Here is a 26,838-nt window from a genome sequence, read left to right on the forward strand (position 1 = left end):
CTAAAAATCAATGGGAAAAATATCCTCCAGTGAGGACTAACAAAAAACAAACAAACAAACAAAAAAATGTTTCCAGAACCTTAAATACCTTAGGAAATAAATGAATTATAGAAATCCTAAGTAAATATACAAGCTTTGGGCCTTCACAAAATGTGTTTTTGCCCAATCCTGAATAAATCTTGCTGTCTTTGGGAGAGATGTTATCAAGCAAAGGTCACAAAAATAAATGCAATTAGACAAAATACAGTGTCAACATTCCTAAGTGCAGAAGTAATAGAGACCATTTTGGCAAGATTTCCTTCCTGCAGTCCCACCTCCTAACTGTCCCCACCCCTAACCCCACCCTTGGTTATTATAACCCCAGGCTGAAGCAGCAGAGCACTTAGTTTTGTGTTCCTGAGCCTCCCAGTGGTTGACCTGGCTGCTGCTCTCTACAGTTACCTTTGTGTGGTGAGTATTTTTGCAATACAGTGTGCCTTTTCCATTTTGCAAATCTTGTGTCTTTCTCTCCTTTCCGCTTTCAAAATAAATACATATATATAATGTGTGTGTATGTGTGTGTGTGTGTGTATATATATATATATATATATATATATATATATATATATATATATATAAAATATAGAGCAAATAAAATATTACCATGTAACTATATTAAGCAAAAGGAGAATTGAATAGTAGGAGTTAACTCTAGGGTAACCTTAAAAACCCACATGTCTGCAGCATGAAATTGTCTTTTACATTCAGTTTGGCAGTAGTGATTCTTAAGTCTGTGAATATCGTGACCTTTTCTTTAAAATGTGCCATGAGAAGACCCATTTTTTTAAGAAGAAAAAAATGTTTTTAATCATTAAAGAAGAAATCATTGCATCACCATTAAGACTGGAGTGCTTAAACACTATTGTAAATTCATTCTAGGAAGTTTCTCTCTTTTTTCCCCACACTTTTGTTGTTGTTGTTTTTAATTTATCTTTATTGTTGAAAGTGTTATAGATGTCCCCTTTTTCCTCCCCAGTGACCCCCTCTTCCCCACTCCTGTCCCATCCCCAGGCCTTCACCCCATTATTGTCTGTGTCCATATGTCATGCCTATATGCATGTAAGTTATTCGGTTGGTCTCTTCTCTTCCCCCACTCCCTTCCCTCGGAAAATCCTCAGTCTGTTCATGCTTCCTTGTCGCTGGATCTATTTTGTTTGTCAGATTATTTTTGTTCATTAGATTCCATATAAAAGTGAGATCATGTGATTCTTGTCTTTCTCTGGCTTCTCTCTTATTTTATAACTAGAGGCCCAGTGCAAGGAATTTGTGCATAGGGCTGGGGGGTATCCCTTAGCCTCGCTTGTGCCCTCTCCAAACTGGGATCCTTCAAGGGATGTCTGACTGCCCATTTAAATGGGCAGTCGGACATCCCTCTCACAATCCAGGACTGCTGGCTCCCAATTGCTCACCTGCCTGCCTTCCTGATTGCCCCTATCCACTTCTGCCTGCCAATCTGATCATCCCCTAACCACTCTCCTGCCAGCCTGATTGATGCCTAATTGCTCCCCTGCCAGCCCGATTGCCCCTAACTGCCCTCCCTTGCCAGCCTGGTCGCCCCCAACTGCCCTCCCCTGCAGGTCTTGTCTCTCCCAACTGCTCTCCCCTGCTGGCCATCTTGTGGCAGCCATCTTGTGTCCACTTGGGGACAGGATCTTTGACCACATGGGAGCAGCCATCTTGTGTGTTGGAGGGACGGCAATTTGCATATCACTCTTTTATTAGATAGGATGGGTTTCAAGATTTGCTGTTGAAATTGGTTTTGCTGAGGGTGGGGGCGATTTCTGTTTCAGTCATTTTAAGGTTTATTATTGCTTTGTTGTCAGAAGTTAATTCTAAATATCTTTGTTTTTATATAACAAAAACAATGTGTTGAAATCGTCCTGATCTGGCCAAGTGTTATCTTTCCTGGTGTGTAGCCTGTTATTATCGGCAGTATCCCCAAGGCAGATATAATTGCTTTCACATGTTGAGGGAATTATTAGCTTTTCTCACTTGCCTGGTTTAAAGAAAGAAGGGAAAGAGGCTTCTTTTTTCTCCTTTTAACTTCCAGGTCCCTATGGCAAACACATTTGATAAAGATGGTATTTACCAGGGAGGTGAGGTTGAGTGGTGGTATCTCTAATATCTTGGATATCTAGTCTAGAGACTCCAAAATTATGTGTATGGGACTTACAGTTGCTTTATTCGTATGTTTGTTCATTCTTTCTTTTTGGTGGGTGTTTTTTTAATACCTATTGAGCAGACACTGTGTTAGGATAGAATACTACCCTTTACCTCTATGACACAATATGCCACAATTGCCTAACCCTCACAGCTTCCAACTGCACAGTAACATTAGATCAGTGTTTCCCAAACTTCTCTCGTGATGAGAATCACCTGGTGGAGTTGTTAAACTACAAATTCCTGAATCCCAACTAAGAAGTGCTAAACTAGAATTTTTGGGATTCAGGAATCTGTATTTTAACAACTCCACCAGGTGATTCTCATCATGAGAGAAGTTTGGGAAACACTGCAATAGATGAATGACCAGCACGCTTTGGATCTCAGGTGAAAACAGCCGGCCTTTTATGATAACCAGGGCCAGACTGGAATCTTTAGAGGCCTTACCTGCATGTGGCTGCTACTGGTCCACATCTCTTCAGACATAAATAAGTCCAGTACCACTATGCTTATTTCTCTCAAGGGTTACATTTATTTGGAAAGGGGAAACTAAGTATTTGTCCAAATTTTTCTCTCTTTCATTTTACTTTATTGTGCCAGCTTCACAGTGCCTAAGGCTGTGCCTTGTTTACCTCTTGAGAGGTAACCAACCCTAAAAGCACTTGAATGTGTTAATGAAACGCAGAGTAAACCAGAGTCCTAGGCAGGCACTACATGGTTGGTCATCAGTTTTATGGAAAAATTAGCACTTCAACACTGCATTGAAACTCACTTGAGCTTTTACTTGGGGGAGTGAAAATGACACAAATGTGTATGAATTTACTGGCTGCCCCTCTTACTGCCAAGACCCTGATCTGGAAGAATACATCTGGAAGCTTTTAGAGAAAATAAATATTTTATAAGCAAGTGTTTTTAAAGGCTGCTGCCTTTTCCTGAATTAAATTGGCCATTACTTAAGTGGTTTCTGGCCACCAGATAATTGTATTTTCATTGATGTTTTGAGATTCATCTATATACCAACTAGAGCACTCACCAATGGTTTTGTTATCTTCTTATACAATATTGGATGGTATTTGTTCAAGTTATAGATCACAGTCACTACTCAAATTCAATATTCTAGAAGTTTCAATCATTGATTTTATGGTTACAGACCAGACCTATCTTAACCCTCTTTACTCAATCATGAATACAATTTGGAGGACGTGAGTAGAGGAGATTCTTCCCCCCACACACAATAAAACAAACTTTAAAATCATTTAACAAACTTGACTGCTTATAAAAAAATAATGATAATAAAAATCAAGCCCCTTTGAGATGTCTTGTACCAAAATAGAGGCAGCCATTAGCTGTATTGAATCACCAGGGAAGTGCTCATCCTGCATAATTCAAAGGATTGACAATTCCATTCAGATTTGAATTACAGATAATTTTAAATAACAGTGTTGTACTTCATAGGTCTTTGGGTTCATTTAGCCCAAATACTACATCTGAGACATCTGTAGGCCTGCTATGCTGTTGATATGACCTGATATAAGCATGGGGTAGAACCAAGCCCTCTGCAAGTTCAGGAGTTGGTGATATGTTTTGGGGTTCTTCTCTGCTGAGCTCCTGTTGGAGACGAGTTTCAAGAAAGATAAGAAGAGAGAAACAGAATAAAGACAAGACTTGAGTCTGGGGAAATAATTGCTTAAATGAGGAATCTAATTTTAGGTGAGTGTTTTCAGGATACTTGCATATTAATTGGGACTTTTAAGGTAACTCAAAATATTCGTTCACTCAATCAATCGTATTTTAACTTAATTTTACAAATATAAATAAATTGTAGGAAGAATACAAATTGAACTTTCTTAGAAAGTAATACTCTCTCTCCTTTACACCAGCTCAAAGAGTCATGGTAGAGATAACAACTAATCAGATAATAATTCTGAGTTAAAGCACAATGATTGGATACACTACTTTTTAAAAGAGATGAGTACTTGCATCCCAATCTAACAAACAGCAAGAGAAGCAGCCTTATCTGCACTGTAGGAGAAATGGTTTTAGTGCCACATTTGGGAGTATCCTCATGAAAACACAGACTCACACCCAAAGTATTTTTTTTATTAGACTAAATGGAAGGATGTACATCACAAGTGTCAATAGTGGATTGGTATGTATGGTGGATTTAGTAGAGATTTTTTTCTTCTGATATTTTTTTTGGGGGGGAGGGAATTTTAGATTGTCTTCATTAACCACGTTATTTTAACTAAATTTTTAAAATTATACATGTTTGGAGTGAAACTATCCTATATAATAAAAGCCTAATATGCTAAGTGTCCAGTCATCCAGTGACCAATTGTTCAAAACAATCAAAGCACAAAATGCTAATGATATGCTAAGGCTGCTCAAATGCTTGCTTTGACGTGCACTGACCACCAAGGGGCACAGTCAACCGGTTGGCTAGTCGCTATTATATACACTGGCCACCAGAGGGTAGATGCTCCGACTGGTAGGTTAGCTGGCTGCTGGGGTCTGGCTAATTGGGACTGGGTGAGACGGGGACAGACATGCCCTCCAGCCCTCCCACAGTCCCTCTCCAGCTCGATAGTGCAATTGTGGGGTCCCTCGGCCTGGCCTGTAACCTCTCACAATCCAGGACCCCTCAGGGAATGTTGGAGAGCCAGTTTCAGCCCAATCCCGCAGGCCACTCCCCTCAGGAGGGCACCAGACACAGGGCTCATGGTTGGCAAGTGCTGGTGGTGCCCAAGCCTCTCCTGATCGGGACTGATTGGGTGCAAGCTTGCAGCAGGCACATTTGGGCTGGGATAAGCGGGAGAGGCAGGTTGGAGCTGCAGGTGGCATTGGACTTCTGGTTTCAGCCCAATCCCCACAGGCCACCCTGAGGAACCCCACCCATGCATGAATTCATGCACTGGGCCTCTAGTTTTTGTATAAAAGACTTAAACTCCACATTTTCAATACTCAAATCCTCACTTTGGATAGATTTCCTTCAATACAGTGATTCTCTATCCTCCTTGCTCCTTGGCATCTCTGGGGGAGCATTAAAAATACTAATTGCAAGGCCACTAATCCCCTCCAACCAGACCAATGGATCAGAATCCCAATGGAGCCAAGTGGTTGGTATTTTTAAGAGGTGAACTTATTACATTATCTAAGGTTTCATGTTGTAATTGTTTTACTTCTGCTAACCAGGAAGTTACATTTCTTAAAATTAGACTCCACTGGGTTTCGCTGTATGTTTTGTTATCATAGTGGGTGGGTTTGTCAACATCTGATATGAAAGGTTTTCAGGCTTTGTGATGTGGAACCTTGGGACTTTGATCCATCTCATGTAACTCATAAGTGCTGGCACAAATGTACTGCTTAAAAAACACTATCAGCTTGTTCTAAATGGATTGCTTAATATCAATTGTAGCCTGTGTTTGGCTAATTTGTTTTTCTAAATGTTTCCACTGGTCCCCTGCTAATAAGGTTTCAGAGCTGGTTTCTGAGGATACAAAGGCTTTCCTACAGGCATGCCTTTAGCTGGTCTCCATGCTGAATTAGGACAGCCATTGATTCGCTCACCTCCAGGCTATTAGGGTGGCCTTCTGTGTTGTCCAGGTTGTATCTTTTAATTTTTATAACAATGCACTTGGTTTCTGAGGACACAAAGGCTTTCCTACAGGCATGCGTTTAGCTGGTCTCCATGCTGAATTAGAACAGCCATTGATTCGCTCACCTACAGGCTATTAGGGTGGCCCTCTGTGTTGTCCTGGTTGCATCTTTTAATTTTTATAACAATGCACTTGCCTTATGTGCCTCTCCTTCTGCATACCTGCTCCTATGAATAATAAGCATCCCTAGTTGGGAATCTGAACTCAGGTTCTTGCCACAGACTTCTACTTCAGCTTCACTGCTGTCCAATTCTTATCAAACCCCAGCTGGTGAAAACATTATTCATGGAGGGTTGTCAAAGATTATGCATCCATGTGTTTCTCGGAATAATCTAAATAATCTGATTTTAATTTCTAGTTGGTCCTTTTTCATATCCTCGAGGGTCTTGATAAATTTATCAGCCTTTTCTAGAAAATTCTTGAAAACTTTATAACTGTGGTTTTGAACTCTATTCAGTCATTTGTTTTCCTCTATTTCTTTCATTTGTGACCTGCCTCTTTTGTCTCCACATTTTGGCTGTTTCCCTGTGTTGATAGAGTGGCTTTGTGTGCTAGGTGTCCTATAGGGCCCAGTGGCTCAGCCTCCCCAATTACCTGAGGTAAACACTCTTGGTGCACCCCTTTGTGGGCTGTGTGCACAGTCTTGTTGTAGTTAAGTCTTAATTGCTGTTAGTATCACTGGGAAGAATTGACCTTCAGGCCAATTGGCTATGAGGATCAGTTGTGTCTACAATGGGAGAACTTCTGTGCTGATACCTTTATGAGGCAAGACTTGCTTCAGTGGGGCTTTGGCGCTCACTGAGTCTGCCCCCTGAGTGTGTCCCTAATGGATGTGAAGAGTTGTAATCTGGTTAATCTCACTCTGACCACTGGGTACACTGGCTCCTGGAACTCTAAGGAGGTGCAAAGTCAGCCACTGTCTAGGGCCACCCAGCAGGAGCTACAGAGAGATCTGAAGTTTCCTCCTCTTTGTTTAGGGTTTTGAGGTGCCCAGATGAGGCCCAGCTGTGAACCAATGCTAGCTGCTGTCCAGCTTTAGGCCTTCTTTTGGAGACTTTGGGGCTCTCTGACCCAGCTGCAGTATGTTAGCTTTTAGATTGCAAACAACCAGGCCATTCAAATGCAAAAGTCTCTGCACATAGCTTGGGTGGGGTTATAAATTGGGCGGGGCAAGGCGGGGTCTCATGGAATCACCAGGGTGGAGCAAACAGCAGTGGCTGACCATCAGCCCTGCCCCAAAGAGTTCCCTGGTTCTCTGTTGAAAAAAATACAATTTAGATTTAAAAGCAGTTAGATTAGGCAATGATACTAATAGTGTCAGGTCCCCATCACTATTCTCACTTTTTGTATCAACCCTCCATTAAGAGGCACTTGGGCCCTAACTGGTTTGGCTCAGTGAGTAGAGCATCAGCCTGTGGAATAAAAAGTCCTAGGTTAGATTCCAGCCAAGGGCATGTACCTTGGTTGCGGGCACATCCCCAGTAGGAGATATGCAGGAGACAGCTGCTTATTGATGTTTCTAACTCGATCCCTCTCCCTTCCTCTCTGTAAAAAATCAATAAAATATGTTTTAAAAAGAAAAAAGAGACACTTGAGCACTTATTAAGACACTTGAGCACTTATTAGGCATGAATTCGTACATGGGTGAGATCCCTTGGCCTGCCCAGCAATTGAGGCCTATCTGGGGGCTGGCTTGCCAGGGGGAGGGATTATGAGAAGTTGGCCAGCTGGCCTCCTGATCAGGGCCGATCAGGGGGCAAGCAGGGGGAAGGGGTCATGGGAGGTTGGCTGTGGGAGCTCACTGACTACCAGAGGGCAGCTCCTGTGTTTAGCATCTTCCCCCTGGTGGTCAGTACACTTCATAGGCCTGGTTGACTGGTCATTCTGGTCATTCTGGTTGTTCAGTCATAATGGTTGCTTAGGCTTTTATATATATAGATACTGATTCCTCAATCCCTTTCTAAGCCTATTAAATCTAAATTTCTAGGAATGTGTCATTCTTAACAAGCTGATTAAGATTCATGTGATTCTTACCCATGCTAAAGTTTTAAAAATAAGATGAACATTTGTTGATTACAAACACATTTTCTATTGGATTGAATAAGTTATAACACACATGTTAGTTTGCAAAATGACAGTGGTGTTCTAAGACAAAATGTCTGTAGACAGAAACCAGTAGAAAATATCTGCTATGTAGAGTATCCTATCTAATAAAAGAGTAATATGCAAATTGATTGTACCTCCACTACACCCAAAAGCCACGACCACCAGCCAATCAAGAGTGAGTATGCAAATTAGCCCAACCAAGATGGCTGCGGCCCCAGAGAGATCAGGAGACTTGGGTTTCCCTGGCAATGGAGGACGCCAAGCTTTCCACCTGCCCTGGCCTGCCTTGACCTCCACTCAAGGCTACAAAGTTTCAATTATAGAAGATAAGTAAATCCCAGATACCAGGGCCTCCGCTTGGGTCACTGGGGGACGTGCCAGCCTGCAAGCCACCATAAGCCGCTCACCCAGGCCACTCCACACCCCAAGGGAACCTCCACCCTGATCCAGGACACCCTTCAGGGCAAACCAGCTGGACGCCACCCATGCACCAGGCCTCTATCCTATCTAATAAAAGAATAATATGCAAATTGAATGTCACTCCAACACACAAGATGGCTGACCTCATGTGGACATAAGATGGTCACCACAAGATGGCCATCAGGGGAGGGTAGTTGGGAGGGACCAGGCCTGCAAAGGAAGGCAGTTGGGGGTGATCAAGCCTGCAGGAGAGGACAGTTAGGGACAACCAGGTTGGCAGGAGAGTGGTTAGGGGGTGATCAGGCTGGCAGGCAGAAGTGATTAGGGGCAATCAAGAAGGCAGGCAGGTGAGCGGTTGGGAGCCAACAGTACTGGATTGTGAGATGTCTGGTCTAAATGAGCAGTTGAACATCCCTCAGGAAGTCCAAGATTGGAGAGGGTGCAAGCTGGGGTGAGGGACACCCCTCCTGTGCACTAATTTTATACTCTGGGCCTCTAGTTTTATTAATAAGACCCCATTACAACCAGAACTACAAAATACTACTATACAAACACTTAAAACTTTGTGCCTTACACTGCACAAGTTTAAATTCACTTGATTAGACAAGGCAATACTATCCATTCTCAGGACCTTTTTTAAAAAATATTTTTTTATTGATTTTAGAGAGGAAAGAAGAGGGAGACAAATAGAGAAGCATCAATGATGAAAGAGAATCAGGAATAGGCTGCCTCCTACACATCCCACACTGGGGATCGAGCCTGCAAACTGGGCATGTGCCCTCAACCATAATCAAACCCAGGACCCTTCAGTCCACAGGCCAATGCTCTCATCCACTGAGCCAAACTGGCGAGGGCCATTCTCAGGACTCTTAACCATCATCTCTCTGCTAATTCATTGTCTCCACAATACTGCACGTGGACAGGAGTCTCTGGACAGCCCTTTGCTGCTTTTTCCCTATTGGCTAATAGTCTCTGCTGTACCACCTAGCCATATGTTTTCCTGCATTATCAAAAAAGATATCAGCCAAGACCGGTTTGGCTCAATGGATAGAGCGTCGGCTTGGGGACTGAAGGGTCCCGGGTTCGATTCCAGTCAAGGGCATGTACCTTGGTTGCAGGCATATCCCCAGTAGGGGGTGTGCAAGAGGCAGCTGATCGATGACTCTCTCCCATCGATGTTTCTAACTATCTCTCTCCCTTCCTCTCTGTACAAAATCAATAAAATAAAATAAAATTAAAAAATTAAAACTGGCCGAAACCTGTTTGGCTCAGCGGTAGAGCGTCGGTCTGCGGACTGAAAGGTCCCGGGTTTGATTCCGGTCAAGGGCATGTGCCTTGGTTGCGGGCACATCCCCGGAAGGGGGTGTGCAAGAGGCAGCTGGTTGATGTTTCTCTCTCATCGACGTTTCTAGCTCTCTATCTCTCTCCCTTCCTCTCTGTAAAATATCAATAAAAAAATATATTTTTTTTAAAAAAAATTAAAACTGAATTTAAAAAAAAAAAAAGGTATCATTACCCTCCCAATTAAGCAAAGAGGAGAAAGATCTTTGGATTCTAGATAATTATCTACCTATACATTGCAGTTTCAAACATGATTCCTGGGGGCTTTGACTGTAATTATATAGTGTTAAGCTGGCTAGTGTCCCCTTTGGGTCATAAAGCAAGTTCTTGATAGCAAGTATTAGAGACTTCTTTCTAGGGCAGTTCAAAGTGCCCTGGCTTTTATTATTCGAGAGAACTTTGGTCCCTTTTTTAACGGACTCAGATTTGGTGGAGATCAGCTGATAACAGCCACAGATCTGAGTCGACAGAATCACCCCGGAAGAGGAGCAGGACATGGTGAAAAGCTAAGAAAATGCATTAGGAAGGGCCGAGGAAGAGTGAAATGACACATCATTGTAGCCACCGGAGTGGCTGCATCAGAATAATCTCTTAAAAATTTTACACACCTAAGGTTCACCCCAGACTACTCAATCAGAAGCAAGAATCTGTCTTTTTAACCAAGCCCTAAGGATGAACCTAGTGTGCGGCCCGGATAGGGAAGTGTATTGATAGAATTGTTGACTGGGGCTGTACCAGTGGAGGAAGACTGAAGGCAGCAAAGCCCAAGACAATGGGGGGCAATGGGGTTCCTTGCAACTAGTCAAGGGAAGTGTTGGAAGTGGGCAGGGACCAGGACTGCAGAGCACAGTACTGTGGTCAGATTTGACATGGTAAAGCAGCGACGTTGAACGTTGGTAATTGTGAAAACAAACACATGTTCTCTTTTGAGAGTACTGACTGAGCAGGAGCTTAGGAGACTTGCCCTGATCGCAGGGTGAAATATAAAAAGTATAAGCACCACTTTGTTTGAGAGACAGTGTTTCCTAGCGGTTTTGCAACCAGTGGGTTTTTCTTTCTTTCAGATTCCGACCTGACATCTTCACCAAAGGAAACTGAATGTTGCTGTTTTTTTCTAAGTAACAGGGGTCTTCTATTAAAACTTTAGCTATCCGGATATCACTAATAATCACACATGAAAGCTGACAATCGTTGGAAGCATCTGTTTTAATAACAATTTTATGGAAAAGCGAAGAACTCTATCTCAGAATTTTCTTAGGGAACAGCTGAGACAATGTAAAGACTGGTTATAATCGCTATTAAATAGAAACACTTCAGCCAAAGCCGGTTTGGCTCAGTGGATAGAGCATCGGCCTGCAGACTGAAGGGTCCCGGGTTCAATTCCGGTCAAGGGCATGTACCTTGATTGCGGGCACATCCCCAGTGGGGGGCATGCAAGAGGCAGCTGGTCGATGTATCTCTCTCATCGACGTTTCTAACTCTCCCTCTCAATTCCTCTCTGTGTAAAATCAATAAAATATATTAAAAAATAATAAAAAAGAAGTACTTCAAATGTAAAATAGACATTGTTCAGGGTGGTTGCCTTGAAAAAAAGGAACAACAACAAAATAATCTTGCTGGTCAGTGAAGGGCAGGGTGGGGGAGAAAACAACAGAAAACCTGAGAGAGAAGAAGCCTCCATCCCCTTAACTTGATGGTTTTAACTTCCAGATAATCATAACAGCCTGCAAATGTCAGGCGCTGTTAGGAGAACGGGAGCCCCCTTCCACAGGGGAGATGTGATGAAAAGCCTTCTCGACTGGTATCCATATTATATTGAACTAATACTTCTTTGGGTTTCTTTTTACAGGCAGCGACCTTTTGAAGGGATCCTGAAAAATGAACCCAGTTATTACGCAGCCAGGATATGGTGCGGGCGGTTCCACGGTCAGTGACTGGCAAACTGGCACCTTTGACTGCTGCAACGACATGGGGATTTGTAAGTGCACCCTGTCTTCGCTTTCCCCTGGACTGCCGGTAACAATGCAGGTTATTAGCATAACAAAGAAGTGGTTTGTTTATCCTATCGTTGAGTTCTATGTTTCACTCTCTAACTCAGAAGTCCAGGGTGGATTTCGCCACCAGGTGTGTTGTGTTTGTCCCATACATAATGAGCCTTCTTGATGTACTAATTTTAATATAGTAGCAACCACCTAAAAATCAGATTTCACACGAAAATCTAGCTTTTCGATCCAGATGTCCAGCTTCTCTTGAAAATTTGGAAAAATCTGGAAAGATGAGTTCCCATTCTCACGCGGCACAGTACTAGCCAAGCCCCTAAAAAAGGATTCTCACTCTGCAGTTCGCCATATTTATGTTCACCATCCACTGTTTTGGGGTTTTTCCAACCTACCTCACACATTTATTTTACCTGCCTCACCTTGAGTATGTGATCCTTGTTTAGATCAATCACGTTTTTTTTTAAATGTCTCACCTCTTTATGATCACCATGTTCTTTTCTTAAAATATATATTTTTATTGATTTCAGAGAGGAAGGGAGAAGGAGAGAGAGAAGAAATGTCAATGGCGAGAAGGAATCATTGATTGACTGCCTCCTAAATGCCCCACACTGGGGATCGAACCTGCAACCTGGGCATTTGCCCTGACCGGGAATTGAACCGTGACCTCCTGGTTCATAGGGCGACCACTCAGCTGCTGAGCCACATTGGCTGGGCTCACCATGTTCCTGACATGATTCTCCAGTTTTACTCTTCCTTTCCTGAGAAGCTGACTGTTTTCCAGCTTTCTGTACCCCAGTGGTACTCTCGGGGCTGTCCCATTTCAGGAAGCAGTGCAGGTTTTTATTTTACTAACATAATTATTTTGCATTACCAACCACACTTTTGCATGAGAAAAATTTCCTTATTTCAGAGTCTACTGTCATATGAGCTGCAAATGCTTTGTGTGGAACATCTTTCCAGTGTCTTTGAGAAACAGCCCCCTTATTTTTAAATTATTTTTACTTTTATTTTTTGGTACATGATGGAGGTACCAAGTTCATTAGAGATAGCCTTTTGTGTAAAACAATAAAACAATAAAAAAAAATTTAAAAAAAAAAAAGCAAGGACTTTCTTATCTCATTGGGAGTATAGCATTATCAAAACTCCACCTCAGACCTGGCTGGTTTGGCACAGTGGATAGAGCAAAGGCCTTCGGCCTGAAGGGTCTCGGGTTCAATTGTGGTCAAGGGCACATGCCCAGGTTGCAGGCTCAGTCCCCAGTGGGGGGGGTGCAGGAGGCAGCCGATCAATGATTCTCTTTCATCACTGATGTTTCTATTTCTCTCTCCTCTCCCTTCCTCTCTGAAACCAATAAAAATACACTGAGAGGCCAGATTATTATGATCTCTAAATGCATAATAATCTGGCCACTCAGTATATATCCTATATAATAAAAGGCTAATATACAAATTGTCCCCTCGACCAGGAGTTCGACCAGCAGGCAGGCTGGCCAACCACCTATGTCCCTTCCCCTGGCCAGGCTGGCCGGACCCCACCCATGCATGAATTCATGCACTGGGATATATATATATACTGAATGGCCAGATTATTATGCTTTCACAGATCATAATAATCTGGCCACTCAGTGTATATTAAAAAAAGAAGGAAAAAAAAAAAAGAAAACTCCACCTCAGAGCTTTCCAAAATAGACTTTTACTCAGAGCATGTTTGAGAACCGTCTCTTGTTTTTGCCATTCCCCTAGGCCCGCTTTTTGTCTTACACAGATTCCTTAAAGTGACATTGCAGCCAGCTTTTTAAGCTTTCCGTGCTCCTATCCCTTAACTTCTGCTTGCTTCCGTCCTCATGTCCATACCAGGGCCCGGCTCTTTGCCCGCATGACCACCTAAAACCTAGTCCCTGTTGCTTTTCTCATTTTGGCACCAACAAACTTCCTACAAACAATCGTGGCCCGAACATCAACTAGGGCCGGGAAGAGAGATCCGTTTCACGTGCTCGGGTTGACAAGGCAGAAGCTTTTGCAATGAAACCTGGCCTGATGTTATGACATGCACATTTCCCCAACCCCCGGGCAGCCGGGCCCAGAGCAGTGCACACAGAGGAGGGACCGCACAGAGGAGGGACCGCACTGCTTGCTCAGAGGGTCAGAGGCCAGCTCCCCGGCGAGCACCGTTGGAGGGCGGTGTGCTTCCGTGGAGACCAGATGCCTTGGCCTCACTGCCTTGTGCCTTTCCTCCCACCCAGGCCTCTGCGGGACGTTCTTCCCGCTGTGCCTTTCGTGCCAGATTGCCTCGGACATGGACGAATGCTGCCTGTGCGGAGCGTCTGTGGCCATGAGGACCCTGTACCGAACGCGGTACGGCATCCCGGTGAGTGACCCTCCGTCCCCGAGAGGCGGGCAGCCCCGGCGCCCACGACCGCCCTCCTCACCTGCATGCCCTGACCTGGTCTTTTCCCCGTTACCACCCTGCACGATAAAGTGACTTACGGGGGCAGGGTGGCTATCTGTACTTCGGGATATATGTATAATAAAATACTTTATTGATCCAATAGATGCTGGTGGTGAGTAGGTGAGGGCAGAGGCCGGCAAGGGACCCTTAGCCTCTCCTGGCTATGCCCAGAGTCACTTGGGCCCTGCAGCCTGCAGGGTGGGGGACAGTTTCCCACGGAGCCTTGGGTACAAATGAGAGTCCAGGGCATCCTTCCCATGCTGTCCCGCTGGCCTCATTGGTGACTCTGAAGCAATCATTCATTCATTAAAAAGGGACCATTGGCCTAGCCAGTTAGGCCTGCGGACTGAAGGGTCCTGGGTTCTATTCCGGTCAGGGCATGTACCTTGGTTGCAGGCACATCCCCAGTAGGAGGTGTGCAGGAGGCAGCTGATCAATGATTCTCTCTCATCGATGTTTCTAACTCTCTCTGTCCCTTCCTCTCTGTAAAAAATCAAATATATATATATATTTTTTTTTTAATTTATTTTTTTTAAGGGACCACTGAGCACCTAGAATCTAGTTAAGTCATAGGCAGATGTTCATTATTCAATGGGAATTTGCTGAATACATAGAACATGCCAATTGCCATTGCAGATGCTAGAGACATGTCATTGAATAAAGGAAATCAAACTCCTTATCATCATGAAGTCTACATTCATTTATTTTTTAAGCCCTTTCAACATAATTTTAGACTCAGTGAAAAGTTGCAAAAATGGTACAAAGACTTCCTGAATACCCTTTGCTCAGATCCCCCAAGTAGTAAAAATTTGCCACACTTGTTTTATTTTTCTCTTTACCTTATCTATTTTTTCCCCTGAATCATTTGAGGATATATTACAAACTTGTTGCACTATTACCTTTTTCAGCGTATTTCTTAACAACAAGGACATTTTCTTATATAATCATAAAACAATTATCAAAATCAGGAATTTAACATTGATACAAGACTAGAGGCTAATCTGTAGATCTTATTTGAACTTTACCAATTATCCCAACACCATCCTTTAGACCAGTGGTCGGCAAACTCAGTAGTCAACAGAGCCAAATATCAACAGTACAACGATTAAAATTTCTTTTGAGAGCCGAAAATCGACTTCTGCACATGGGCCACGAAGTTTCAATCACACTGTCTGTGTGAGCCCCCACGTGGTATTTTGTGGAAGAGCCACACTCAAGGGGCCAAAGAGCCACATGTGGCTGGTGAGCCTCGGTTTGCCAACCACTGCTTTAGATGAAAATGAAAGCAATCTGGGATCACACATTGTATTCAGTTGTCACACCCCTCGTCTCATACAATAAGAAACAGTTTCTTGGTCTTTCTTTGTTCTTATTTGTTTATTTGTTTATTTATTTTAAGGAACATAGATCAATAGACTATCCCTCAGCTTGATTTGTCAAATGTTTCCAATGATTAGGTTGTACACTTTTGGCAGAAACTCCACAGAAGCTGTGCTGTGTTTGCCATACATTGTATCAGGAAGCACATGACATCCATTTACCCCATTATGTGTGATGTTAACTTTGATCACTTTGTTAAGATAGTGTCTGCCAGGACCATCTACTATAAAGTTGCTATTTTCCTCTTTATAATGTACTAAGGGCCAGTGCATGAATTTGTGCACCTTGAAAGGAACTATGGGGGAAGAAACAAAGATGGCGTCATAGGTAAACACCCTAAACTTGCTGCCTCGACAACAATTTCAAAACTACAACTAAAAGACAAAACGGACATCATCCAGAACCACAGGAAGGCTGGCTGAGTGAAAATTCTACAACTAGAAGGAAAGAGAAAAGCACACTGAGTCTCACAGGAGCTACAGAAGGCAGAGGTACAGAGGTGTGTACATAGGGAGGGCTGGCAACTGAGTACGATGCTGGCTTTCTCAATTGGGAGGGAGACAAAAGCTCCTGACTGTTCTGAACTTCAGTTCCTGGCAAGACTCTGGGGACCCAGACTCATTGGGGAAGAAACTGGACTGTCTGGCAGCGGGCAAAACTTGAGGGCAGCTTTCTCTCAGAGGTGCTTGCAGCAATTACCACAGAACACTGATACCTGGGGGCCTCTTAGGACAGGGCAGAAGGGAAGCCATTGTGGTTTGCTGCACCCTGAGATCTGGTCCTATGAAGCCATTGTTGCTTGCTCCACCCTAAGACTCTGCCCCATTCAAACTGAGCACAGAGGCTTTTGCAAGTCTTGTCTCATAAGAGTATCTCCAACAGAAGTTCTTCCATCATAGACACAGCTGATCCTCACAGCCAATTGGCTTGGAGGTCAATTCCTCCCAGTGATTCCAACAACAATTAAGGCTTAACTACAACAAGACTGTGCACACAGCCCACAAAAAGTGTCCACTTCAGGTAATAGGGGAGGCTGAGCCACTGAACCCTGTAGGACACCTATCACACAAAGCCACTCTATCAACACAGGGAAGCAGCCAAAATGCAGAGACAAAGAGGCAGGTCACAAATGAAGGAAATGGAGGGGGGGAAATGACTGCATAGAGTTCAAAACCACAGTTATAAGGTTTTCAAGAATTTTCTAGAAAAGGCTGATAAATTTATCAAGACCCTCGAGGATATGAAAAAGGACCAACTAGAAATTAAGTATACACTAACTGAAATAAAAAATATTATACAGAGATCCAACAGCAGACTAGAGGATCGCAAGAATCAAGTCAAAGATTTGAAATACAAAGAAGCAAAAAACACCCAACCAGAAAAGAAAAAAGAAAAAAATTCAAAAATATGAAGAAAGCGTAAGGAGCCTCTGGGATAACTTCAAGCGAACCAATATCCGAATTATGGGGGTGTCAGAAGAAGAAAGAGAGCAAGACACTGAAAACCTATTTGAAGAAATAATGACAGAAAACTTCCCCCACCTGGTGAAAGAAATAGACTTACAAGTCCAGGAAGCACACAGAACCTCAAACAAAAGGAATCCAAAGAGGATGACACCATAATTAAAATGCCAAGAGCAAAAGACAAAGAGAGAATCATAGAAGCCACAAAGGAAAAACAGTTACCTACAAGGGCGCACCCATACAATTATCAGCTGATTTCTCAACAGAAACTATGCAGGCCAGACTGAAGTGGAAAGAAATATTCCAAGTGATGAATAGCAAGAACTTACAACCAAGATTTCTCTACCCAGCAAACCTATCATTCAGAATTGAAGGGCAGATACAGAGCTTCACAGACAAGAAAAAGCTAAAGGAGTTCATCGCCGCCAAACCAGTATTTTATGAAATGCTGAAAGGTATTCTTTAAGAAGAGGAAGAAGAAAAAAGAAAAGATAAAAAATATGAACAACTAATACATATCTATCAATAAGTGAAACTAAAAATCAAGTGAATAAAAAAAAATCTGAGGAACAGAATAAACTGGTGAATATAGTAGAATCAGGGGCATAGAAAGGGAGTGGACTGAATTCTTGGGGGGAAAGAAGTGTGGGGGGTGTGGAAAGAGACTGGACAAAAATCATCCACCTATGGATGAGGACAGTGGAGTAGGGGGCAGGTAAGGACAGAGGGTGGGGTGGGAACTGGGTGGAGGGGAGCTATGGGGTGAAAAAGGATGAACAATTGTAATAATCTGAATAAAAATTTATTTAAAAAAACAAAAAAGAAAAGAACTGTGGGCTGTGAGGCTGTGTTGGGCATAGGGGCAGATCTTAGCCCATCCTCTAGGCCCCACCCAGCCCCTCCTGCTGTGGCCCTGGGTCTCCTCTCTGCTGGCAGCCTTGTTCCTGCTGCCACTCCGATGCACTGATGGTGCCAGTTCCACTCGCACCCACTGATGGCACAGAGCGATTGGGGTCAGCACCAGCAGGGGGTGCAAGAGGCAGCTGCTGCCCCAGTCACCCCTCAGGAGCAGGATGAGCTGGAGAAGCCCTCAGGGGCAATTGGGGCTGGCAACCGCTTGCACCTGCTGACATACCAAGGGATCAGGACCAGCACCAGGTGCCGACAGGGGGTGTGAATGCTGGGCAGGACCATGGCACATGGGAGCAAAGAATTTTCAGCAATCACCAGAGGCTCCCCCAATGACAGCAACTGGCACCCCACCTTGGTCTGGTGCCCCCACTCATCTGCTCCACCGTCCCACTGCGGCCAACACCCACCATAATCTGCACTCTGCCGCGTACTGCCGACACTCACCATGTTCTGTGAGTGATCAGCGCACGTCATAGAGACCATTATTTGGTTGTTCCATGTCTATTTGCATATTAAGGTTTGATAGATAGATAGATAGATAGATAGATAGATAAGGATCTCATAGGGGAGATGTAAATATCCTGTTCTCCATCAAACTTTCACCCACTAACTCTAACATGCATTGAAGTTTCTTGCCTGCATCAGTTATTATTGCGATGGCTGCCAATGGCAGATCTTACACTCTAATGGGAAAAGACAGCTACAATATAACTCAGTAAAAGTAAAATATATAGGACGGTGATGTGTCACAGAGAAAAGTAAAGCAAGGAAGAGGAATGGAGTGTTGGGGTTTCTAATTTTAAACAGGGCTATCAGGAAAGACCTCTGTCAGAAAGGGAGGACCTAAAAGGTGATGCACCTGAAAAGGGCCCGGGAAGAAAAGATAGATCCAAGCGAGGCCATGAAGTAGAATTTAGCTGGAATGTTCCATCCAGAAACAATTGGGTGGTGGGGGGGGGAGGAATTGAGTGTGTGGGGTGTGGCATAGAAGATGATGATGCCAGAGCATTAGCAAGGGCCTTGGAGGATATAAGAATGTTTACTCCGAGTGAACCGGGAACTCACTGACGTGTTCTAAACAAAGACGGATATGATGGCTTCTTGTTCCTGGAAACTTATCATCCGCCCTCTCACTGCTCCCTTGTGAGGAGAGAAAGTTTTTAATCTCCCTAACCTTGGCTCCCTCGTTGATAAAACAGCAAGAATGACGCCTCACTACGGTGGTGTAGTAAAAGTTACCTAAGATAAGGCACGGAAAAGGCAGGTAATAGTGCTCAATAAATAACAGTTATCATTTCTGTTCTTATCTCAGAACATGACTCAGCTGATTTCCCCGGGCCGGGGTGGGTTCAGGCCTGGCTCCATTTCTCCTCTGTGCTTGCTCAGCGCCTGACTCAGCACTCCCTGCAGCTCTCAGGGGTGCCACTCACAAGGCCGATAACACACAGGAGTCCTTACCTTTGTGACTGACCCGTGGACTTCCTGAAATTACAGGCAAAGTGTCATGTATTTGTAGTTATGTATATGGGCGTGAGCGGATTTCTCAAAGTGGTCCCAAACCCCAAAAGGTATGAGAGAAGGAGCAATTAGCTGGACTCTCTATGATAAAAGTTCTGGGTACAGCTTAGCAAATAGCTAATTTTTTTTTGAGTCTCTGGAGAATCATTTGGAAGCATCGGTTTTCTCATCTGTCATGAGGAAGTTGTGCAAGATGATTCTAAGGTCATTTCTAGGTCTAGGATTCTATGACAGAATTCTCGGCATACATTAAATAAGTGTATTTATAGACTGTGTATTTTCCTCCTTGTAACAGACCTTTAAAATGGTAGTAAGACCCGGCCAGCATGGCTCAGAAGTTGAGTAGTGATCTTTGAACCAGGAGGTCAGGGTTTACATTCCCAGTCAGGGCTCATGCTCGGGTTGCAGGCGCGCTCCCCAGTAGGGGGCATGCAGGAGCAGCCAATCAATGATTCTTTCTCATCGTTGATGTTTCTATCTCTCTCTCCATTCCTCTCTGAAATCAATTTATATGTAGGTAATGGCAAGTAAGTCCTAGGACTAATTTGTGTTTTCTGTTTTGTTTCCTTTTTACATCTATGCAAACTATCCTGGGGCTGCTACAGTGCAGCCTCTGACTGACTGGCCCCTCCCTTCATGGAGCAGCTAACACAGCATCCCTTAGGCCAGCGAGGGGCACAGCCTCTGCTGGAGAGAAGGAGAAAGGCCACAGCTGCCATCTGCTGGGATAGGATTTCGACATATAGTTGCTCATCTACTACTTAAAAGCTTTGTGTGGCACCAGGGCTAGGGTCTCCACTTTATAGATATGGAAACCAGGAGTGAAACAGGCTTAAGGTCACAGAACATGGAAATGCTGGTTGATTCTAACTCCAAATGTCTGGTTTCTCCCACTTGATCATCCTGCCTTCCTGCGTAAATGTGTGGTCAGCCATGTTCCGCAAGCCATTCATTTATTCGCTCAGTCAATGGATCTGTAAATAGTGCTGATAACAAGACGACCCTATTTAACCAGAGGAGTACTAGTCCCAATTAATCAAGCAGAGTGGTGAATGCAGAGTCTTTGTTTGTGGCACCCATTTCCCAAGAAGCTGTTCCCCTCCAGGCATTTGTATCCCTTATTAACTTCAACATGATACCGATCTGTACTTCATTTCCTCTTTCTTTGAAAAAGGAACATCTTTTCTTCTCTATAGACTCTATATGTATATTATGAAACATACTTAGAATCAGGTTGTGTTTTCTCTTAAGTTTCCCTAGGTATCTCAGCAAATAATAGTGGGATTTTTACTCCTAAAAACTACCTGAGCCTGACCAGTGTAGCTCTGTGGTTGAGCATCAACCCATGAACCAGGAGGTCATGGCTCGATTCCTGGTCAGGGCACATATCTGGGTTGCAGGCTCAATCCCCATTAGGTGGCATACAGGAGGTAGTCAATCAATGATCCTCTCTCATCGTTGATAATTCTTACTCTCTCTCCCTCTTCCTTACTCTCTCTGAAATCAATTGGAGGGATATATATATATATTTTTTTTTAAACTATCTGAGGTAAATAGATAGAGCATAGACACTGTCTCATTACTAAATGAGGATTTTTTTTTTTTTTGCATAATGGTGGTTTAATGAAGGTTTAAAAGATTTTTAAAAGTAAAAAGTAAACAATGAATTAAAGACTGAGAAGCACAAGTCCTATGAGGAAAGATTAAAGAAACTGTGGATTATTTATCAGAGAAAAAGAGAAGGCTACAAGACTGAATTCTCTTCAGACTGAATATCCGTTGCTTCCTCTGACAAGGGGCACAACTTTAGATGAGTTTTAACATTGCTACTCATTTGTCCCCTTTTCCCCCATATGCTTACTCTGGTAGATGAGAATCAAAATCACTGTAGCAACAGAAAATTTTTCATAAAAAAAAAAAAAATAGAGCACTTGCTCTGGCCAGTTTTTCTCAGTCCTGGGTACGATTCCTGGTCAAGGGCACATACCTCAGTTGTGGGTTCAATCCCCAGGTCAGGGTGTGTGCAGGAGGCAACCAATGGATGTGTTTCTCTCACATCGATAGATGTATTTTCTTCTCTTCCCCCCGGCCCCCTTCCACTCTCTCTCAAAAAAAAATAAATAAAATAAAATAAAATCAATGGAAAATATATCCTTGGGTGAGGATTTTAAAAAGAAGAAGAATAGAGCACTCATAATCTCAACATTTAGGAGCTCCTAACCCTTATAAACTCAATCTACCATAGCTATCTCTTTCTTCCTCATATTCTCTCTTCTCACACTATAAGAATTGTATTTACTCAACACTTTAAAAAAAAAAAAAAATTAGCGCTATCTGCCGAAACTGGTTTGGCTCAGTGGTAGAGAGCGTCAGTCTGCGGACTGAAAGGTCCCAGGTTCGATTCCGGTCAGGGGCATGTACGTTGGTTGTGGGCACATCCCCAGTTGGGGGGTGTGCAAGAGGCAGCTGGTCGATGTTTCTCTCTCATCAATGTTTCTAGCTCTCTATCTCTCTCCTTTCCTCTCTGTAAAAAATCAATAAAATATATAAATAAAATAAAATAAAATAAAATAAAATAAAATAAAGGCAGAGGCCTTTGCACAGCTGAGCACTTTAAAAAAAAAATTAGCACTATCAGAAAAGATGGAGCTCAGAATTATTTCAGTCCATCGAGTCACAGCAGCACAGAATCTGGATGTCAGACTAGAGCCTCGTGGATCACCTGGTGCCTCCCGCACATAGCAGCTTCCTCCAAGGGCTTCTCTGCCGGATGGTCAGTGAGAGCCCACCCGGACCCTTCCAGAGAGAGGGCTCTCAGAACTGTGAGCGTAGCCCATGCTGAGGCTTTCCCAAACATCACTGGTTCCCTTCTTCCTCCCCCACCCCTTATAACTATATGCCCCTCTCTCACTTCAGACTTTCTCCCTCGCAGAACATGAGAGCAGCCAAGGAAAATGGCTGAGGGATGCAAGATGAGGCTGGGTCTGGCACTGCTCACCCACTCTAGGAAAATTGGTGCATTACACCAACTTGCTTTAAAGGGAACCTTATTTCAGAAAGACCAAGCACTGCCACCAATTTGCTATGTGATCTTAGATGGTCTTCTAAGTTCTCTGGGTCATCAGAAACCTGGGGATAAGGTCACAGAATTCTGGTGACGAGGGACAAAATATATGTTTTAAAGGGGTTGGGAAAGCTATGCAAATGCAGGAAATTGTGTGACTGTGTTTGTGGACTCACATGTCTGTTTTGTGTTTCCTTTAAAACAGGGATCCATTTGCAATGATTTCATGATGCTGTGGTGCTTCCCGAATTGTGCCCTTTGCCAACTCAAGAGAGACATTGAAAAAAGAAAACATATGAATGCTTTCTAAAGATGTTTGGTATGTTGGTGGGAATTCTTGGTTTATAAGTATCAACATAAAATTCCAAAGCCGTCTTTTATTTCCTTAGTACGGTCTCAGAGAGACATGAGATGCTCCTTAACCAATGGAGGGCCCATGGTCTTTAATTGCCAGCCCATGCCAATCAGCGGGCCATCCCTTTCCGGAGCCCGGATTGAGAGGACTCAGCCTAGCTGCGTAGGAGTTGTGTGACTCTTTAAAGCTGTCTGCCACCACAGGAGTGCCCTGAGATGGATCAAATAAACCCTAACCACCTTAGATACCCCATAACGTAAGGTAGCAGAGATATCTGCACGACTGGATAGTCACCTGTTTAAGCCTGGATCTCAAATCCACGGCCACCAGCAGTAACCAACTGAGACGCGATGCTGTGTGACTGTGAAATGTGCCTACGTATGTGTTCCAGTCAGCACCAGTGTTAAAATAATAACTCATTCTTCAAAGCAGCGGGAAACCCTTTTAGTCTCTATAAATGATGTGTGGACAATCCTCCGAGTTATCCAAAGTGCCTGATCGCATCTTTAGTCTTCTCACGTCTTCCTCTTCCTCTCAGGCACGGAGGCAATGGCCTATCCAGTCCTGTCTTTCGATCTCTTCCGCCAGTCCCCGTTACGTTTGCAATCAGAGTGTATCTTTCACCCGAAAATGGCCATTCTCTGTAAAAACCCTCGATCAGAGTGGCGCGCTCAGGTGTGTGATTGGCTGATGCTGGCACCTACCTGTCTCTCTCTCTGAGCTCTTTCTGCCACAGCGGCACAAAGCAGCGGCCTCTTCATGAGCCTTGCTTCGGTGTGTTTCATGTGTAGTGCCATTTGCCTTCTGATTGTTTTTACATGGCGTCCCTCAATGACCAAAATGCTCAACTCACTTTCAAGCAAAGCCACGATGGAGAGTTTTCATATCATTATACCCTACCTACTCAGAATTGACTGTTATCTCTCTTCCCAGGCAATGTTGCTTTAAAAAAAAAAAAAAAAAAAAAAAAAAAAGGTTTTTATTGATTTGCGAGAGATAGGAAGGTAGAGGGAAGAGAGAAACATCCATCAGCTGTCTCCTGCATGCCCCCTCCTGGGGATGGAGTCCGAAACCCAGGCAGGTGCTCTGCCCAGGCATCCAAGCAGCGACCTCTCGGTGCATAGGATGATGCCCAACCCACTGAGCTACATCTGCCAGGGCAACAGTGATGCTTTTTTAAAGGCCTATGTTACCAACCTGACTCGGAATTTGATGCCAAAGTAGCCCTTGAGCCCTGACTGGTTTGGCTCAGTGGATGGAGCATCAGGCCATGGACTGAAAGGTCCCGGGTTCAATTCTGGTCAAGGGCATGTACCTTGGCTGCAGGCTCGATCCCCAGAAGGGGGCGTGCAGGAGGCAGCTGATTGATGTTTCTCTCTCATTGATGTTTCTAACTCTCTATCCCTCTCCCTTCCTCTCTCTAAAAAAGCAATAAAAATATATTTTAAAAAAAGAACACACACAAAGTAGCCCCTGAGGAATTAGAATGTGGCAGTTGACTGGTCTAGTCATGATGAAAACGATTGTTTTAGGTCTCTGCTCTTTAGATTCTGTTACCTTCACATGTTTGATGATTCATTGTCATTTGGTCACAGACTTTAACTGTGGCAGTCTACTCTCAACCACCTAGCAATAGTGCCTGACACATATTGTGAATAAAAAATGAACACAAGTTTCAGCAAAAAAAAAAAAAAAAATTGAAGCCCTAGCCTAGGAGGCTCATCTCAGTCTTAACTGGTGGCCATGATTCTTCCTAATAAACTGTATTGAACCAGGAGCCATTGTTTGATGTAGATTTTAAATATGTAAAAGTTTGGCAGTGCAGTATGGGTGGAATAGAAGTTTTGATATTTGGAATAAAATCATCTAAAGAAAGATGGGACCAATAAACCCTAATTTTTCATTCATTTGTTCTCTCTCTCTCTCTGATTCATACAGGTAAAATTTACATTGTGGTGAAAGAAAACGCTGGGATGGAATGCTGCATTTATTAAGTGCTATCTCGCCTCAAATATTGGAAATTAATGCAATTAATCGTATGGTTTCAAATGACTTCAGAACATTTTTATTTCCAGTTAATTTTTAAAGATATATGTTTCCAGTGCTGTTCTATAAGATAACTGCCATTAAAAACATTGATTCCCTCAACAGTTCTTGTGTCTTTAAAAACGGCCTCATGGGTAATTACAATAAACTTTTTAAAAAACGAACCCAAGGTTGTCAAAGTTGAATGATGGGTAGGAGGGGATTCTTTATTCTACTTTTCTACCTTTAGATGTGTTTCCACACAAAGGTTTTTAAAATGTTGTCGAGTAAAAAGCTTTTATTACTTTGGATTTTCTCTCCCGTGGGGGCTGGGCGTTACCCTGTGTGGCCCTCTCCCTTTGGGAGCCTGAGTGGCATCTGGCACTTATTCGCGGTCTTTTAAAGTAAACCCACTCCAACGACGTGGAGTTTACTGTAGATTACATAAACAAAAGAGAGGATTTCTGTTTTAAATCACAAAACTCCTGACTGAAATTCCCATTGGGCATTTCTATCCTCCCCGAAGTCATCTCCACACAACTCCTCCCCTCAGGCTAATGTGGCATCAGTAGCCATAGTCTACATATAAATCCCTAATATGCAAATAGACCAAACGGGGGGGGGGGGGGCCGGGGGGGAGACACAACCACGGAGATGTGCGCTGACCACCAGGGGGCGTGCGTGGAACATGGCAGGCGTTGGCAGCAGGTGGCAGAGCACAGAACATGGTGGGCAGGATGGTGGAGAGGTGAGCAGGGGCACCGGACCATGGTGGGGTGCCGGCTGCTGTTATCAGGGGAGCCTCTGGTGGTTACTCAAAATTATTTGCTCCTGCGGGCCGCAGTCATGCTGGGTGTTTGCACCTGCTGCCAGTGCCAGCCCTGCTCCCACCTGCTGCCAGTGCTGGAGCCGCAGCTCACACCAGCTGGCCCAGTGCTGGGTGGGGGTGGGTCTTGAGATCCCTGATCAAGCCCTGCCGCGTGAGGGGTGCAGCCTGAGGCCCCCTGTCAAGCTCCACAGGGTAGGAGTGCACGGCCTGAGGTCTCTCTCCCTGGCCAGGCACCATGCAGCCTCAGGTCCCTGCTGTTTGGTCCTGACGTGATGGTGATCTGGCTAATTTGCATATTCCTCTATTTATAGATAGATATTGAAAACTGATTACCATAATAAGTTTAGTTAATATCTATCACTACACATAGTTACAATTTTTTTTCTTGTGATGAGAACTTATAAGATGTACTCTCTTGGCAATTTTTAAATATGCAATGCAATATTATTAACTACATTTACCATACTGTGTGTTTTATCCCCAGGAATTATTTATTTTATAACTGGAGGTGTTTATTTGTTTTTTTACTGTCTTCACCCATTTCATGTACACACATCCCTCCCTCTGGCAACCACCAATCTGTTCTCTATCTATGAACATGTGTGTGTGTGTGTGTGTGTGTGTGTGTTTCTGTGTGGTTTTGTTTTTGTTTTAGATTTCATGTATAAGTGAGATCATTTGGTATTTGTCTTTCTCTGTTAGACTCATTTCACTTAGCATAATACCTTCCAGGTTCACCCATGTTGTTGCAAACGGCAGGATTTCCTTTTTTATGCCTGAATAATATTCCACTGTATATATATATATATATATATATATATATATATATATATATATATATACATACATACCATGTTTTCTTCACCCATTCATCTATTGGTGGACACCTTGGATGTTCACATGGTCTGACTATTGTACATATGCAGCAATGAACACGGGGGTGGTTCACATACATTCCCAGTGCAGAGCAATTTAGTTTCACCTCAGGTTTCTACACCCAAACCACAACCCCAAAGGCACAGGATGGCAGTGGAATTCGGTTATTAAACAAAATATATTCTCCAGGTAGCTTATTGGGTGTCAGGGGAGGAGGGGAGAAGGGAGCTGGGTGAAAAAAAAGGT

The 26,838-nt window shown here is 43.5% G+C and overlaps 1 protein-coding gene across 1 annotated transcript; it reads left to right on the forward strand.

The window, feature by feature from the left end:
* The first annotated feature begins 364 nt into the window (after positions 1-364).
* On the forward strand, positions 365-25,010 carry PLAC8 (placenta associated 8). The gene is made up of 5 exons (XM_084882409.1): positions 365-450; positions 11,572-11,700; positions 13,965-14,089; positions 22,713-22,826; positions 24,801-25,010. Exons 2-4 carry the CDS (start codon positions 11,601-11,603, stop codon positions 22,815-22,817), a joined length of 330 nt encoding a protein of 109 aa, XP_084738535.1. The 5' UTR covers positions 365-450; positions 11,572-11,600; the 3' UTR covers positions 22,818-22,826; positions 24,801-25,010.
* Positions 25,011-26,838: the final 1,828 nt, after the last annotated feature.

Source organism: Pipistrellus hanaki (assembly GCF_964339955.1).
Source record: "Pipistrellus hanaki genome assembly, chromosome: 1".
NCBI classification, from domain to species: Eukaryota; Metazoa; Chordata; class Mammalia; order Chiroptera; family Vespertilionidae; genus Pipistrellus; species Pipistrellus hanaki.